The 17,236-nt window shown below is 55.0% G+C and overlaps 1 protein-coding gene across 13 annotated transcripts in view; it reads left to right on the forward strand.

Moving 5' to 3' along the window:
• The window catches only part of HDAC7 (histone deacetylase 7), a 37,742-nt gene that overhangs the window by 8,643 nt on the left and 11,863 nt on the right, over window positions 1-17,236 (forward strand). Inside the window, exons 2-13 of one of the 13 annotated variants that reach the window (XM_033222300.1) lie at window positions 585-644; window positions 9,316-9,366; window positions 12,648-12,835; window positions 12,968-13,058; window positions 13,426-13,537; window positions 14,114-14,229; window positions 14,477-14,602; window positions 15,333-15,424; window positions 15,615-15,725; window positions 15,864-16,044; window positions 16,251-16,447; window positions 16,677-16,871. In XM_033222300.1, the coding sequence (XP_033078191.1) occupies window positions 12,695-12,835; window positions 12,968-13,058; window positions 13,426-13,537; window positions 14,114-14,229; window positions 14,477-14,602; window positions 15,333-15,424; window positions 15,615-15,725; window positions 15,864-16,044; window positions 16,251-16,447; window positions 16,677-16,871 (1,362 nt within the window). In that variant the 5' untranslated portion in view covers window positions 585-644; window positions 9,316-9,366; window positions 12,648-12,694. Of the gene's footprint in view, window positions 1-584; window positions 645-9,079; window positions 9,152-9,315; window positions 9,367-10,226; window positions 10,302-12,647; window positions 12,836-12,967; window positions 13,059-13,425; window positions 13,538-14,113; window positions 14,230-14,476; window positions 14,603-15,332; window positions 15,425-15,614; window positions 15,726-15,863; window positions 16,045-16,250; window positions 16,448-16,676; window positions 16,872-17,236 lie in introns of those variants that run through there. The other 12 variants (XM_033222291.1, XM_033222292.1, XM_033222302.1 and 9 more) reach the window with 12 other exon arrangements.

The following is a 17,236-nucleotide window of genomic DNA, read 5'->3' on the forward strand; positions in this document are numbered from 1 at the left end:
AGACCCGTCAGTCAGAGATCACTGCACATCTTTCCATTTCCTTGTGTGTCTTTGTGTGTTGTAATTTTTATGAAAATGAGATTACTCTGCATATACTGTTTTTTCAATCAGTGATTTCCACCTTCCATTACGGTAAATGTTCATCTTACTGAATTCCCAGTTGGCCAGAAATTGATGTGGACAGCTGGTTTGTCCACATCAGTACCTAGGACCATGCATCTGTCTGTTGAGTGACCTGAAGGCTGTGTGAGCACCCTAGTTGTATTTGTGATCTGGAAAAACCCCTTCAACCAAGTCTCAAGGGCAGCCTGACTTCAAAAGGGAATCAGGTCACCTGGAGAATCTGCCCACTAGACTTCTGCCATCTTCCAAAATAATAGGCAAAAGGAGGGGGATTCTAGAGCACCACTGGGATGGGACCTCTAGGGTATTTACTGTCATTAATGTTAATGTGACATCCCTGTGAGTGTCAGGATTCACAGCTTGTGGCTGCTCACATCTGAGATGCCTCAGCTTGGTTTGCCTGGTTCTTACCGAGTGCAGACCAGGGTCTCCATTGTGGTTTTTGCCTTCCTCTGCCCCAGATCCAGGGATGCTGATAGCCATGTGGCTGTGTTCCTAGTCCCCAGGAAGCGGCCCTGAAGGTAGGTGCTCCCTTTTGCACTTGTGGGTGCTTCCAGCCCTTCCACCTGCCCAAGGCTGCACGTGAGTGGGGGAGGAGAGAGACAGACAGAGAGAGGAGGGGGGAGAGAGAGAGAGAGAGAGAGAGAGAGAGAGAGAGAGACCTTTTCCTCCCAAGGGAATTTACCCCCAAGTACCGACTCTGAGGGTGACTTGCTCTGGTTATGCAACCCACATTTTGTAGAGGGCTTGACAGTTTCCAGAGAGCTCACGCAGTGTTTGATCCTCTGTGGCAACCCTGGGAGGTTTGCTTGTTTAGTTATACCCTGCTGGAGGCAACTAACAGGAAACACTGTAAAGTGTTTAAATGGTACACTTTAAAATGGTAAAATGTACATTTAAAAAGTAAGGGAAATAGATGATGAGAAAGGAAGGGGGGATGGCAGGGGTGGAGCACAGTGCGCTTTGTGGGAACAGGCTGGCACTGGGAGCATACCCTAGGACCTCACTGTGTCTTGCATCCCCTTGTCCCCTTGGCGGTCTCACTTCATCCGCTACTAGGAGGCAGGCTGAGTTAAGAAGTCCACGCCAGTGTACCGATGCTAAGCTTAGGTTCTGGAGTCCCAGCAGCTCCACATACCATCCGTGTGACCTCAGCAAGTTTCTGAACCTCTCTTAGCCTCAGTTTCCTCATTTGCAAAATTAGAATAATAACAGTATATAGGCTGGGCGCGGTGGTTCATGCCTGTAATCCCAGAACTTTAGGAGGCTAAGGTGGGTGGATTGAGTGAGTTCAGGAGTTTGAGACCAGCCTGGCCAATGTAAGGAAATCCCATCTCTACCAAAATACAAAAATTAGCTGGGCATGGTGGCTTGCATCTGTAATCCCAGCTATTTGGGAGGCTGAGGCAGGAAAATCACTTGAACCCGGGAGGCAGAGGTTGCAGTCAGCTGAGATCGTGCCACTGCACTCTAGTCTGCGTGACAGAGTGAAACTCTGTCTCAAAAACAAAACAAAACAAACAAACAAAGCAGTATCTGCCTTACAGAGTTGTGAGGACTACTTGCAATAGTACAATTAAAATGCTTAGTGTGGGTCTGGCGCAGTGGCTCACGCCTGTAATGCCAGCACTTTGGGAGGCTGAGGCAGGCGTATCACTTGAGGTTGGGAGTTCGAGACCAGCCTGATCAACAGGGTGAAACTCCATCTTTACTAAATATACAAAAATTAGCCGGGCGTGTTGGCACAGGCCTGTAATCCCAGCTACTCAGGAGGCTGAGGCAGGAGAATCGCTTGAACCTGGGAGGCAGAGGTTGAAGTGAGCCGAGGTCACGCCACTGTACTCCAGCCTGGGCGACACAGTGAGACTCAATCTCAAAAAAAATAAAAATAAAAATAAATAAATAAATAATGCTTAGTGGGAGGAGGTTGCTCTCCCCCCGCCAAAAATGCCTGGGACAATAGCCAGCACACAGTAAGCATTAACACATGATTGGTCATTATTAATATTATTAATTAATTAAAATAATATAACTATTGTTGATATTGTAACTTGAACATTTCCCTGGCAGTCTTGGGAATGGGCTGTGTGGCCTTGTGGGTGGCACAGGTAAGAAGAGTGAGGAACGCACATCTCCTCTCTCAGCCTGCAGCTGGGAGAGGCAGAACCAGTGGGCAAAGCAGGAGTAGGGTACATAGAGGGGCAGGGTCAGCCCGAGGAAGGCCCAGGAACTGGGGTGACAAGGAGAGCAAGGGAATGAGTGTAACATCTCAGAGGGGAGAAGAAGCCGCCCCTAGAGGCAGCCTGGGCCAGTGACTGTGCTTCCTGTTGGGGCAAACACTGGCTCTTGAGAAAGACTGGCTCCCACTGGCTGCTAAGAGGGAGCAGCTGGTCTAAGTGGGGCCCCAGAGGGGTAGGAGAGAAGGGGAGAGATGAAGGCAGAAACTGGCCGACTTATCCCCATGTTACAGATAGGGCCTCAAATCTTGCCTGCTCAGGATGTTTTGCTTATGATAGGACAGATTGTGGTTAGACATCATGGTGAACTTCCTATCTCCGGGACTGGAGATACTGGAGCAGAGGAGTGAGGATGAGTGTGGAACTTATGTCTTTGAGGGCTTTTCGGAACTGAGAAATCCTAGGGTAGTGTGGACTAGGGGAACCCACTGGCTCAGGAATTCCCTAAGTGGGCAGAGCAGTGCAGGGGCAGGCCAGGCTATAAGCCGAAGGCCATGGGTAATAGGAAGTAGATGCAGGCCCTCCAGGCCTGCCACCCCAGGAAGTAGCTATGCCCTCCCCTTCACAATGGACTTGCAAGGAGGCTGAGTGGTGGCCCAAGAGGTCCCGGGAGGTGGACAGGGCTGGGACGACCCCTGTTTTTCTCTGTCAGAGGTCAGTAAGGGTCCCCAGAGAGTGCCAGGCCCAGAAACCGACAGCCATACGCAACTCAGAATGGCCCAGCTCCCTGGCCTCAGGTTCTGCCAGGTCTCCATCCTTGAGAGGCCACAGGGTGGAGCTGGGGATCTGGGGTGGGGGACAAAGAACCAGGGAGGATGCTTTCCCACCCCCAGGGAGCTCAAGCCGCTGCTGCCATGGTTACATCTGCTTCCTGTTTGATTCATCTCAAACAGCAGAAGTGGAGGTGGGGTGGGGGGCGACGCTGGCTCCTTGCTCAGGCGGCTGCTGCGTGGGGCTGTTTACAACAGCCCTGTGTGGGATTCCCAGAAAGAGACTCCAAACCGGACATCCTGCGGCTGCAAAATACCCAGGTGTCAAGAGCTAAAAATAGCTGCCTCAGGGCCCCAGCTGCCCCGAGGTGGCAAGAAAGAGGCACACTCGCTGTGGAGGCAGGAGGCTGGCCTTGCCACCCATATATCCAGCCTCCTGCTTGGTGTGCAGGAGCTTCTCTGTCCCCTTGCCTCGGACTGACGGAGGCCTTCGTCTGGGTAGGCAGACATCCTGGCTGGCTCACCTGGCAGTTAAGCCGCTGCCCTGATGGGCAGCTGGCTCCTCTGCCAATACAGAGAAATGGGGGAGCTTGCTTTGGGACGCTAATGAGAGAGTCCTAGAGGGACTTGGGAGCTTCTAGAGAAGGGATATGGCAGGGCACTGAGAGCAGGGGAGTTGGAGCTGAGGGTCCTCTAAGACCCCAACCCATCGCCAGCCCCCTGTTCCCAGCATACAGTCCCAAATCATTGCTTGGTTTCTACAAAGTCAACAGTTGCTCCAAATGATTCTTTGGGATTGTCTTCATGGGTACCCAAAGATGACATAGCTTCTGCCCTCTCACCTGCACAAGGCTGGGGATTGCTGCTGGCATGGGTCTCTGTGGGTCTGTGTGATTTTTTTTCATCTTTCTGCATGCCCGTCTAGGTCCTGCATGTGTCCTGTGTTGGCTAGCCTGTGGCAAATGGGAATGCTGGAGAGGAGGGGTAGAGTGTATTGGTTGAGAGCGTGGATTCTGAAGCCCAATTTCCTGGGCTCAAGTCCCAGCTGAACCTCTACCACTTGTCTGTGGCCTCAGACAAGTTATCTAATACTGCTGGGCCTCAGTGTACTCATTTACCTAATGGGGATAAAACAAAAAATACCTCATAGATTTGTCATGAGGACTAGCTCAGTTAGCAAATGTAAGGCACTTAGAACAACTCCTAGCATATAATAAGGTGTTCGCTTACAAAAGTTCAGGTGAAAGAGAAAGGGAAGAGTTGGGAGAGGCTGGCGATAAGAGATAGGGCAGGGGGCTGGGCACAGTGGCTCACACCTGTAATCCTAACACTTTGGGAAGCTGAGGTGGGCAAATCACCTGAGGACAGGGATTTGAGACCAGCCTGGCCAACATGGCAAAACACCGTCTCTACTAAAAATACAAAAATTAGCTGGGCTTGGTGGCTCATGCCTGTAGTCCCAGCTACTTGGGAGGCTGAGGGAGGAGAATTGCTTGAACCCAGGAGGCAGAGGTTGCAGTGAGCTGAGATTGTGCCACTGCACTCCAGCCTGGGTGACAGAGCAAGACTCCATCTCAAAAAAAAAAAAAAAAAGGCGAACGAGCGAGATGGGGCAGGAGCATGCATCCAGGAGAAAATGGTCTGTGGTAGAGGGGGGAGGAGAGTTGGGAGCAGACACTGAAATGCTAATGCCAGGAAGGAGGCTGCAGACAAGTGCAGCAGGCAAACTACCACGAAGGAAACCACCCACCCCCACCCCACATGTGCTGGGTGCATCACAGACAGCATTGCTAATCTCAGGTGACCTCTTTGAAGTAGGTATTCTTTTGTTTTGTTGTTGTTGTTGTTTTTGAGACAGAGTCTTGCTCTGTCGCCCAGGCTGGAGTGCAGTGGTGTAATCTCAGCTCGCTGCAGCCTCCACCTCCTGGGTTCAAGCAATTCTTGTGCCTCAACCTCCCAAGTAGCTGGGACTACATGCTCCCGCCACCATGCCTAATTTTTGTATTTTTATTAGAGATGGGATTTCACCATGTTGGCCAAGCTGGTCTCGAACTCCCGACCTCAAGTAATCTGCCCGTCTTGGCCTCCCAAAGTTCTAAGATTATAGGCGTGAGCCCCCACGCCCAGCCTGAAGTAGGTATTCTTATCTCCTGGTTACAGATGGGGCAGCCTAAGCAGGTTAAATTGTGTTTCTGGCTTGCCTTGCCAGTCACCGAGGGAGTCGGGGCTTAAACCCAGTCCCATCTGACTGCAAAGCAAATGTCCTGTGTGCTTCAGACCTTCGATTCCCTCACATTTTGTGGCCTGCCAGACCTCATGTGGCGGGGGCTTCCAGCCCACTCTGAGCCCCCTGCTGGATTCTGGATAAATCTAAGCAAGAAGCATTCAGTGCCAATCCATGAGCAGTGTAGAGAATTCTGGAAGGGAGACACAAGAAGCTGTTAGAAAGGGTGGCTTCCAGGGAAGTTCTAGGGAGTCTGGGATGAATGAGAAACTTATCCTAACAACTTTTGGGCTCTCTGAATTTTTTTAGTATCTGCAAGTATTGTACTTGTTCAAAGATGTTTAAGGCTGCAGGCTGTATGCTAAACTCCTTGAAAGTGAGAACCAGGTTTCACTCGTATTTCCGTCTTTTCAACCCCTAGATCAGTGACTTCCCATGGAAGTAGTACCTGCATTCGGGGTCGACCTTTGGGTTTCCCCTGTACGGGTCTGGCCTGGCCTGGCTGGACCACTGGCTGGCTGGGTGGCTGTGACCTCGCCCCTTCTTTCTCTTTCCTCCTGTATCAAATGAGAGTGTTGGTCTGAATGATCTCTAAAGCCTGGAAGAGGAGCTGATCCTCTGTGCTCAGCCCCCACCCTGTGGCAGGGAGGCCTGGCAACCACAGTGTTCTTTCTCCTGTTTATTTATTCTTGGATCTTCCTGAAGCTATTTCACCACCAGCCTTCATCTTCTCTGCCAGCCCCATGGAGACTCAAGCTTTTTCCAGCCTATGTCAGGGAAAGAGAACCAGAGACAGCAACCTCGGGTGTGAAGGGAGTCAGCTCTGAACCCAGGACTATGGCCTCCTGCCACTGCCTGCTTTCCTCTTGCTGCTGGGGCCTAGGTCTTCTTGCTGCTGCTTCCTTTTCAGCTAATCAAGAGTCCAGGGAGGTGGGAACAGCCTCAACAAAGACATTGAAGGTGAGCGAGGAGGATCGCTTGAGCCCAGGAGTTATAGACCAGCCTGGGCAACAGGGGAAGACTTTGTCTCTACAAAAAAACAAACCAAAACAAAAAAATTTAGCCAGGCATGGTGGTGCATACTGTAGTCCCAGCTACTCGGGAGGCTGAGGCAGGAGAATCGCCTGAATCCAGGAGGTCACCTCTGCAGTGAGCCTTGTTCACACCACTGCACTCCAGCCTGGGCATCAGAACAAGACCGTACCTCAAAAAAAAAAACAAAAAAAGACCCTGGAGGCATTGGGAGGGGGCATTCTAGGTGGCAGTGCTCCTTTCTGTCCCATTGAAGACATGAAGCTCCTGGGAGAGCAGGTGGTCGGCAAGGCTCAGGTTTTCATCCACCTTGTGCAGATCTAGGAGGCAAAGTCATACCTGCTGGGCAGGGAAGACCAAGACTGGAGCCTGAGGCAATAAGGTAGGAGCAGTAGGGAGGTCAGTTTGTTCCAGGTGCTTAGAATTGTGTTTGTATCTACTCTGGAGGTTGCTGAGGGCTGGGGTGCACCCATTGGAACAGGGGCTCCATAGGTTTTTGGGTAAAATCAGGTGTTCTGGTTTAAGAAGGTGACTTGCTGACCCACGTGCCCCAGCGCCAAGTAAACTTGTTTCTTAAGTCTGACTACAGTTGCCTCCAAAGAAGATAGAAAAGGGTAGAGTAGCCAGGATTCCAAAAAGGAGAGTTCTCCAACCTGGCAGAGAGCCATGTGGAGAAGGTTTCAGTGCTAGATAGTATTCCTGGTACCTTGGGTCCATTTACTTCTCTTTTTTTTTTTTTTCAGGCTGACCCCAAATTACTAGTAACAGCCCTTGGAGAGAGGCAGTGATGGGAAAAGAGGTCCCCACACTCAAGCCAGAACTGGGATGCAGGATATTCATGTTCTGGCTTCAGTTCAGCTACTAACGGGGTGCCATTAGATACCTTTCCTCTCTCTAGGACACAAAGAGAGTTGTTCCCAGGTCTTATCTCTGTTGCTCTGGGTTCTTCTGAACTTGATGGCCCTCAGCACCAGGCCAGGGAGCGGGGGAAAAGCAGAACTTTTTCCAGGAGTTGCTATTGGAAGCAGCCCCCATTGCCAACATACACGCACACATGCACACAGCTTTTCTGGACAGACTTTTTATTATGGATTATCACCACAAAACATCCCTTTGGGTCCTGATAGCCAACACCACAGAGTTCAGGGTCATTACTTTTTCTCCTATCCAGAGAGTGCATGGTGTCCAAAATCTGTGGTTACCAGGGGAGCAATCCGCAGAGAACCTGGCTCTGCTCCCAAGCATGAATGCTTCTGACCAGCCCCTGGGTAGGGACTGGGGAGGTGGGACAGAATTCCCAGGAGGCAGGGGACTCAGCCTGACACAGTCTCTGGGAGTGCACCCTGGAGCCCAGTCCAGAAACCTCTGGGAGGACTAGGTCCTGCAGAAGAAAGAAGAGGTACTAAGAAAGCCTGGGATTGGGGGTTACCATGTCGTGGGGAGGGGAGTTTGCCTCTGAGGCCCACCACCTTGAGAAATGTGCATGCTCTGTCTCAGGCAGGTTGTCAGGAGAGAGTCATTGTATTTGATTTGCCAGTTACTCACAGATCCTGCCATGTGCCCAGTGAGGTGTTTGGTGCAGATGGCCATGGCTTCCACAGGGCACCACAGAGATCATGATAAATGAAGGGTCAAGGTAGTAGACACAGAGCGAGTGCTGTGGAAAAGGAGGAGGGGAGAGGTCACGGGGAGCTTCCCAAGGAGATGGACTTGGGCTGGAACTCAGAGGATGGGCAGAATTTAAATAGGTCGAGCAGCATTTTCTGACCGAACTTTGTCACCCAAAGCGTGGGATGTTTTGAGGGCAGTCGGTGGGAGTCTCCCTGTGCCCAGGCTGCCCCCTCCCCCAGCAGCGCCTGCCTGCAGGAAGTTCTCATTTCTCAGCTCTGAAGAGGAACTGTGGCTGCCTCTGTGACACTGAACCAAAGGAGCAACCTGGCAGTTTCTCAAAAAATACCCCTTTTGCCCCAAGTCTGGCCAGCAGAGGGCTTCTGTGTCCACCCAGTACCCCCTCCAGGCAGCCTCTGGGTCTCCTGGCCTCCTGTCCCCTTGACCCTGAACTGGACAGCAAGAGGGAAAGCTATCTCTCTTGGACAGGTGGCCTCAGGACTCATCTCTGTCTTCTCCAACCCCTGCCGCCCTCCACGTCCCCTGGGGGCCTTCTGCTGCTGACCAGAAAATCTGACCAGCTGTAGGTTTTCTTGTTGGGCTTAGAAGAGGTAGCCATTTCCAAAAAAAAAGATTTCTGTCTCAGATAATCTGGGAAAGAGGCTGAGTAGGTCCCTTCTCTGAGGAAACAGAGGCAGCAGGACATAGGATGGGGCAGTGTGAGGAAAAGGGTCTGCACTACGGGGTCCTTAGGCTGTGCACTCCTGCCCTTACCACTTCACAGTTCCCACCAGATCTGACTTGACCTCCGGGCCGTGACCCAGTCCCTCCCCCACTCTGGAAACCTCTGTGTCCCCTCCTGCTCCTTTCACTCCCACTTGGGAGGCTCTGAGCAGGCCAGGTTCCCTCTCTCCAGGCCTGTTCCTCCCCATCTCCTCCTGTCCCCACAGCCGTCCCCCCTAGCCGGGCTCTCCCACCTCTGGCCCCACCTCACCTCTCGGCCCTCTTCTTTCCCTCGGGCGATGGGAGCCTGGTTTGGCTGCCCAGGGAAGATCGTATCTGACCACAGGAGGGAGGGCTAAGGGCATTGCTGGGTGACCTGAGGCCTCCTTAGGTTCTTGTTCTGTCTGAGCTGTAGTCATTTAGAGTGAGTGACTTGAGGAAGAGGGAGCTGGGAGCCCTTTTCGCCAGCAGGGGGATTGGAGAAGTCGAATGGGGTAGGGTCTTCTGATTTTGATTAACTTCTGGTGGAGGTCCCAGGCTTTGGCGTGCTCAAGCTTGGAGTGGCAGGGAGCAGGTCTGGCTTGACCCTCTTTCCTTCCTGCTCCCTCTCCTCACCCCTCCCTGCAGCTCTTTCACTCCGTCTCTCTTCTCTCTACAGATGGGACCCAGGTGAGCCCGGGTGCCCACTATCGCAGCCCCACTGGCACAGGTAAGAGTCAAGCCCAGGGGAGCCCATGGTAGGGAATGGAAGATGAGGAGTGGAAAGGCTGTAAAAAGGCGAGAAGCTGAGGGATTGGAGAAGCAGGATCGCTGCCTGATCTGCCAGAGAGCCAGGAGGTGGGGGCTCCAGGGAGGGGCGAGGAGCCGGGGTAAGAGAGGCAGCTCTGGATGCTGGCTGGGCGCAGTGCTAGGAAACACAACAGGAAAAGGAAACACAGGATGCCCTTCTTGTTCTTGCTGGGAGCAGTGAAACAGGAAGGAAAGTAAGAAGCTAATATTTATACTGAGATCCCTGCCCCATGTCAGGCACCAGGCAAGGTGTGTTCTTGTGTGTGGACTCATTCGGTTCTCACACCGGCTCTGCAAGGTGGGCATGGCAGCCCTTGCAGAGCCCTTGCTCTGCTGGAGGGGAAGTGTTCTCTCACTGTCTGCACCTCCTCCCTCTGCTGGCCCGAGCCTTCTCTGCTGCTAGTCTGCCCTGGGGAAGGACTGGACTTCCTGCTGCTGCTTTGGTTTAGGACATGCCCATAGGGCCAGGTCTGGACTAGACACGGTCTGCCCTTCCTTCAGCGCAGCCAATAGCAACTGAGGGCCTACTGAGTGCAAGATACACAGCCTGATGCCTAGTAATTCCATATAGCAGGGAGAAATGGAGTCCAGGTATCCTCCTTGCTTTAGTCCTGGCTGTTGAAAAGCTAACAGGCAGGTTAGGGAGGAAGCAAACACAAATACAAAGAGAAAAAAAAATAGTAGAATGCAGTAATGTGACCAGTGCCCAGTGAGAGGACACTGATTCATGAGTTTATCCATTTGTTCAAGAATCATTAATGAGCTCTGTCTCTGTGCCAGGGTACTTTCCTCGACATTTTAGGAGAGACACCGATTTATTCATTGATTCTATGTTTGTGGAGTGCCTGTCATGTGGTAGGTACTATTCTAGGTGCTGGGAATAATAAGCAATGCATGAAACCAAGTCCCCGCCCTATGGAGCTTAACTCAGACATGGTGCCTGCCCACAGATCACTGATCCTGGAATGGAACAGCCACATGATTGGAGTCCAAAAGAGGGAGGGATGCTAGACGCTGGCTAGGTCCAGGGATGAGGGAGGACTCCAGCTGAGCTTTGAGCAGAGAGTAGGATTTGGAAAAGTAGAATGTAGGGATGAGGACAGCACAGGCAGGGGAACATTGTGAACAAAAGGTCAGAGAACAGAAGAGATGTGGATTTGTGACAGGTGGAAGCTGATGGCCAAGGTGGAGGGTTCATGTTCAGATGCAGACCAAGTTGAGAGAAGCCAAGTTAGGACCAGACTCTGGAGCCTCAGGAGTGCTATAGCACCCCAAAAAGTATTTCCAGGGCTCCAGGCAGAGCCCATCCTGTATTCCCTTCTGCTGTGGAGGCAGTGGCCATGCAGAGTGTGAGGGGAAGGGCCGCTGCTGGGGTCTGCTCACAATCCGTGTGTGGCTGAAGCCACTGGTCTTCGGTTCAGGTGGCTGGCCTTGGTTCCCACAGGCCCCTCTTGCATAATCAGGGGAGTCACCCCGGGAAACCAGGACACAGAACATGGAAGGACTGAAACCCTTCCTGGGGCAGGAGTGTTTTCGTATTCGAAACCCAGACTCAACCCAAATGAGAATCCGGATTTCTTGAGAGGCACCGTGAACAAGGGGTGGGGCATCAAAGCTGTGCATTTTCTACTGCGGGTGGCATCTGGGTGCATAGCCATCACCGTCCCTCTGGGCCTCTTGATATTCGGGGGGCATGGCGGGCACCTCCTTGCTGGGCTCCTGTCTTGTGTTCATGTCACATTCAGGGAATGTTAGAGTGAATGCCCTTTCATGACAGCCTACTGCAAACCCCTGTTCTTTGCTTAGTGAGAAAGCCCCTTGAGGGGAGGTGAATTACTGAAAGTTGGTGGAAAACTGGAGTACCTGCCTTGGTAGGACCAGAACCCATGCTAGCTCTGCCCCTAGCTGGGTGACTTTGGATAGGGCCCTTCACCTCCGAGACTCAGTTGCCTTATTTAGAATAACGAGATAGTAATGACTACCCCCCAGGGCCAGTGGGTTGATGAGGTGAGAGAGTTTTGTACATGTTCACTCGCAAGTGCTGTAGATGTAAAGATTGTGGTTAGGAGTGGCTGGCTTGGGCCTGGAGGCTATGATTTCTGACTCCTGGACTGGTGCTTTGCCACAGGCCTTTCCAGCCCTCCTCAGCCGCAATCCCTGAGGACAGCCTGTGGCTGCCCCACTGGGAGATGCCCAGCTTTGGAATTGCTGAAGGAGACCTCTCCAGGAAGGCTTCTCCACTTGTGTGCCCCCCACCATGGGGCCGGCCTGCTCCCACCCCACCCACTTCCCCTTCTCCAGGATAAGCCCGATGCAACAGCTCCATCTCCCAGTGTCTCAGCCTCTCTGGCTGCTCAGCCCAGCCTGGTCCAACTGGCTATGCTGGCATGGACCCTAGTCTGGTGGCTAGTTATAAATAGCCCCTGCACCCACAGCCTTGGCAGGGTGCTTCTAGCATGGGTGCAGAGGATTCTTGAGAAGAGGCAGCCGTGCCTGCCATCCTGACCATGCCAGGCCCAGAGCTGCCGTGGAGGCACCCAGGAGCAGGCCCAAGGGCACATGGGCCCTGTGAGCTGAGGAACCTGCCCTGGGCACAGGGTTTTGCAGGCCCAATGTGGCTGGTCAGGGCTGGCTGTCTGCTTGAGGCATCACTTTATCTCATGACTGGGGATAGAGCATGGGAGGGTGGCGACCCAGAGGGCCTGTGAAGCTTGGGGCTGGAGGCGGAACAAAGTGGGCCTGTTTGCCTGCCTGATTGCTTCCTTTGAGCCCAACTCATTAAAGGGCAGCTGGGCAAATCCTCTGATTCCAGGGAGGAATGAAGGGTGGGAGAAGGCAGGGCCAAGAATGTCCCACCATAGGACAGTGTCCCATCATAGATCACCGTAGCCCTCAGCCCTAGGCCCAGGGAGGAACATGTTTAGAGGAAGAGCACTGTGGTGAAGTCGGAAGGCTCCATTCCAACACCACCAGCGATACAGTGTAACTGTGTTCAGTTCTGTGACTTTTTTCTCACGAGTGAAATGGAATTGGTAACAGCTGCCTTGCAGGACCATGACGGGATTAAGTGAGGAGAAACCCCCATGAGAGTGTTTTGCCATTGTCAAGTGAGCCTGAGGGAGGCTGAGGGAGGACCAGGCTGTAGTCATGCCCCCGAGGAGAAACTTTCCAGCTTACCCTGCTCCCTCTCTCTGTCCCCAGGCTGCCCCAGGCCCTGTGCAGACACACCAGGCCCTCAGCCCCTGCCCATGGACCTGCGGGTGGGCCAGCGGCCCCCAGTGGAGCCCCCACCAGAGCCCACATTGCTGGCCCTGCAGCGTCCCCAGCGCCTGCACCACCACCTCTTCCTAGCAGGCCTGCAGCAGCAGCGCTCGGTGGAGCCCATGAGGGTAAAGATGGAGCTCCCTGCACATGGGGCCACCTTGAGCTTGGTCCCCAGCCTCCCCGCCTTCAGCCTCCCTAGACCCCAGTCTCAGTCCTCAACTTCTTGTCCTTTTCTGGGCTGCCGGCCCTGCCCACAGCTCTCCATGGACACACCGATGCCCGAGTTGCAGGTGGGACCGCAGGAACAAGAGTTGCGGCAGCTTCTCCACAAGGACAAGAGCAAGCGAAGTAAGGAGGAGGCCGCCCCAGCCCAGCCCAGTCCAGCCCCGCCCAGCCCAGCCCAGCCCCGCCCCACCAGCTGGGTGCCTGTGACTGCCTCTGTAGCTTGTGAGGGGTGAGGTGGGAGGGGCGCAGCCAGCTGAGCCGAGGCTTTCCCTCTGCTTGCCTGGGCTCTGCCTGTGAATGTGTGTGGGATGTGGGGTCGGGTGGGGAGTGTCTGGAAGCTTCAGGGAGGGGTAGGACCTCGGGCTTGGCTCTTGCCCGGGGAGTCCCTGGGACGCTTCCTACTGAGGATGGGGACAGGGCAGTGGCCAGGGAGTGTCATGAGGCTGCCTGTCCACCCACCTCCAACCCCTTCATGACTCTGCCCCTACAGGTGCTGTAGCCAGCAGCGTGGTCAAGCAGAAGCTGGCGGAGGTGATTCTGAAAAAACAGCAGGCGGCCCTAGAGAGAACAGTCCATTCCAACAGCCCCGGCATTCCCTACAGGTAACACCTCCTCACCTGCCCTCCTGACCCCACATGCAGCCTCCACCCCCACCCCCGAGTTAGCCATGAACACACACACACGCCTCCTTCCTCCCCAGCTGCCACAACCAGTCCTTAACCTTCCTCTAAACATAATGCCCCCAAGCCCCTCTCTCAACTGATACGTGCCCTCTTCTCTCTTTAAATTCTCTCCCCACTCCCACCCCACCCGAGGCCCTTCACACACACATACACACACCCTTACTGGCTTTTTTCTTGCACATGAGCCCCTTCTCTCTTTATATTTTCCCTGAGCACAAAAATGTCCTGGTTCCCAGAGCAGGTTCCTAGTGCAGGTGACAGAGCCCCCAGTGGGCTCTTCACCTACGCACCAAGCACCTGGCTCCTATGCCTAGGTCAGAGCTCTGCACTGTAGCTGCTAGAGAGGACAGGTGGCCCACTGCTGCCACCTGGAGATGGTCCCCATTCCTACCAGCCCCACCTTGCCCAGCCCCACAGGTCCCAGGGCTGGTGCTCAGGGTGGTGCCTGTGCAGTGTCCTCACCGCTCTGAAGCAGCCTTGGCACTCATTCTGTAGAACCCTGGAGCCCCTGGAGACGGAAGGAGCCGCCCGCTCCATGCCCAGCAGCTTTTTGCCTCCTGTTCCCAGCCTGCCCAGTGACCCCCCAGAGCACTTCCCTCTGCGCAAGACAGGTGAGCTGGACAAACAGGTGGGACCTTCCAGGCAAAGGAAGGGGGAAGGGCCTTGGACGTAGGGGAGGAGTGTGCAGGGGTGGGCGGGCTGGACTGGGCCAGGCCAGGGGATTGTCGGTAGGCTAGGATCTTCTTTCTGGTTCTGCCTTCTCTTTCCTTGACTGATAGAGATGACTGGGACTGAGGGACTAAAGGGTGGAAAAAAGAAGGGTTGGGGGGCCCTGAGTGACGCTGGTGCTCCCTGCAGTCTCTGAGCCCAACCTGAAGCTGCGCTATAAGCCCAAGAAGTCCCTGGAGCGGAGGAAGAATCCACTGCTCCGAAAGGAAAGTGCACCCCCCAGCCTCCGGCGGCGGCCTGCAGAGACCCTCGGAGGTGAGGGCCGGCTGAGCGGGTGCAGTTGCCATCCTCAAACCTGGCTGGTCTTGTCCCTTTGGGTCAGGCCCCACCTAGACAGGGGTCCCCTCCTTAGGACTGCCATGCATGGTTGTATGGAGGTGTCCCACACACTTGCCGAAGCACGGGAGTTGGGGCTGAAACCCAGTCCCTGCTCTGTTAGCTAAGGTGACATCTCCCAGAAAAGGGGACACCCTTCAAAAAACTGTGCAGAGGTTCTGTAGGCCAAAGGTGGCCTGCCTTCGTCCTGCTCTTATGGGAAGAAAGCAGGAGGCCAGGCGTGGTGGCTCACGCCTATAATCCCAGCACTTTGGGAGGCCGCGGCAGGTTGATTGCCTGAGGTTAAGAGTTTGAGACCAACCTGGCCAACATGGTGAAACCCTGTCTCTACTAAAAATACAAAAATTAGCCGGGCATGGTGGTGCATGCCTGTAGTCCCAGCTACTTGGTAGGCTGAGCCAGGAGAATCGCTTGAACCCAGGAGGTGGAGGTTGCAGTGAGCCGGGATCGTGCCATTGCACTCCAGCCTGGGCAACAGAGCAGGACTCCGTCTCAAAAAAAAAAGAAAAAAGAAAAAAAAGGAAAGCAGGAAGCAAAGGTGCCCGTTAAGGAAGGGGCTGCTCCTGGGTCTCCTGCACCAGGTGGCCTGGCTGTACCCTCCTGCCCACCCTGGCCTCTGACTGCATTTCCCTCTCTCCCCAACCCTCAGACTCCTCCCCAAGTAGTAGCAGCACGCCTGCGTCAGGGTGCAGCTCCCCCAATGACAGCGAGCACGGCCCCAATCCCATCCTGGGCTCGGAGGTAAGGCCTTGCTGAGACTGGGCTCTCCTGGGGCAGTTCTGAGGCTCAGCCTTCTTCCAGCAAGCGGCCCTACCCAGGCTGGGGCTGCAGGGTCTGGGCAGCCCCTGCCAGAGCCTCCTGGGTGTTCTGGGGAAGGTGCGCTGGGGTAGAGGTCTGGGACCGGTGACCCTCGCCCTGCTCCCTATGGCAGGCGCTCTTGGGCCAGCGGCTGCGGCTGCAGGAGACTTCTCTGGCCCCGTTCGCCTTGCCGACAGTGTCCTTGCTGCCCGCAATCACGCTGGGGCTGCCCGCCCCTGCCAGGGTGAGTGGCTGGGGTGCCCACCCCCACTCCAAGCGCCCGCAGCTTCTTTCACTCCCTTTTCCTGCTGCCTCACCCCAACACCTTCATTGTTCTCTGCTGGAATCTTCTTCCCCATGACTTCTCCCGCCTCTCCCCCAGGCTGACAGTGACCGCAGGACCCATCCGACTCTGGGCCCTCGGGGGCCGATCCTGGGGAGCCCCCACACTCCCCTCTTCCTGCCCCATGGCCTGGAGCCCGAGGCTGGGGGCACTTTGCCCTCTCGCCTGCAGCCCATTCTCCTCCTGGACCCCTCAGGCTCTCATGCCCCGCTGCTGACTGGTGAGTCTGCTGCTTCTCTAGGGAAGGGGCTGGGTCCCTGCATCCTGCTGAGGGCCCAGCTTGGGATGGGCCCATCCTTCCTCCCCATCTCTGTCCCCCTGTCCTGTGCATCGCCCTGCTGCACCCTGGCTCCCCACCCTATACCCTCACTTCCTTCCATTGCTCCCTGTGGTTCCCTCCTTATTCCATCCCCCGATTCTTTCCAGTGCCCGGGCTTGGGCCCTTGCCCTTCCACTTTGCCCAGTCCTTAATGACCACCGAGCGGCTCTCCGGGTCAGGTCTCCACTGGCCACTGAGCCGGACTCGCTCAGAGCCCCTGCCCCCCAGTGCCACCGCTCCCCCACCGCTGGGCCCCATGCAGCCCCGCCTGGAGCAGCTCAAAGCTCACGTCCAGGTGATCAAGGTGAGAGGAATTGGGTAGTGGAGGTGTTGAGGGGGTGCTTAACTGGGACCTTAGGGGCTGAAAGAAGAGGGGTACTTAGAAAGGGCAGGGACCTGGAGGACAAAAGAAGGGGATGTGACTTCTGGGAGCCCAGAGCTGCGTGGCAGCTGGAGTCCTAGCAAGATGATTGCTGCCTGGCCCAGCGCACTACCTCCCACCCCATGCCCCTCGCTCCACCATGGCTTCTCAGCCAGGGGTCTCCCCTCCCCAGAGGTCAGCCAAACCGAGTGAGAAGCCCCGGCTGCGGCAGATACCTTCGGCTGAAGACCTGGAGACAGATGGTGGGGGACCGGGCCAGGTGGTAGACGATGGCCTGGAGCACAGGGAGCTGAGCCATGGGCAGCCTGAGGCCAGAGGCCCTGCTCCTCTCCAGCAGCACCCCCAGGTATGGCAGTCCCCACCTGCCCCTCAGAAAGCGTCCTCAGAAGACTCTGGCGCCTGGCATAAGATGGGGAGGGGAGGGAGATACGACATTAGTGCAAGAGGCAGCTCTAGGACCCATGGTTGTCCTATAAGATCCTGGGTGCTGGATCCACACCAAGGTGTAGGCACACACACACACACATATGCACACTCACACACCCATATACACATACACAACAGCTTGCCAGTCTCAGGTGAAGCATGTCCCTTTTCCAGCAGGGAGTCTGGCCTTTCCTGGAGCCACACACACTCCTGCCCTGGTATGTCTCCCTCTTTCCAGAAAGGTGGCTAGGGCCAGAGGTGGAATGGAGCCCGGCTCCAGCATGC

The sequence above is a fragment of the Trachypithecus francoisi genome, unplaced genomic scaffold, assembly GCF_009764315.1.
Source record: "Trachypithecus francoisi isolate TF-2019V2 unplaced genomic scaffold, Tfra_2.0 Lachesis_group11, whole genome shotgun sequence".
In the NCBI taxonomy this organism is placed as follows: Eukaryota; Metazoa; Chordata; class Mammalia; order Primates; family Cercopithecidae; genus Trachypithecus; species Trachypithecus francoisi.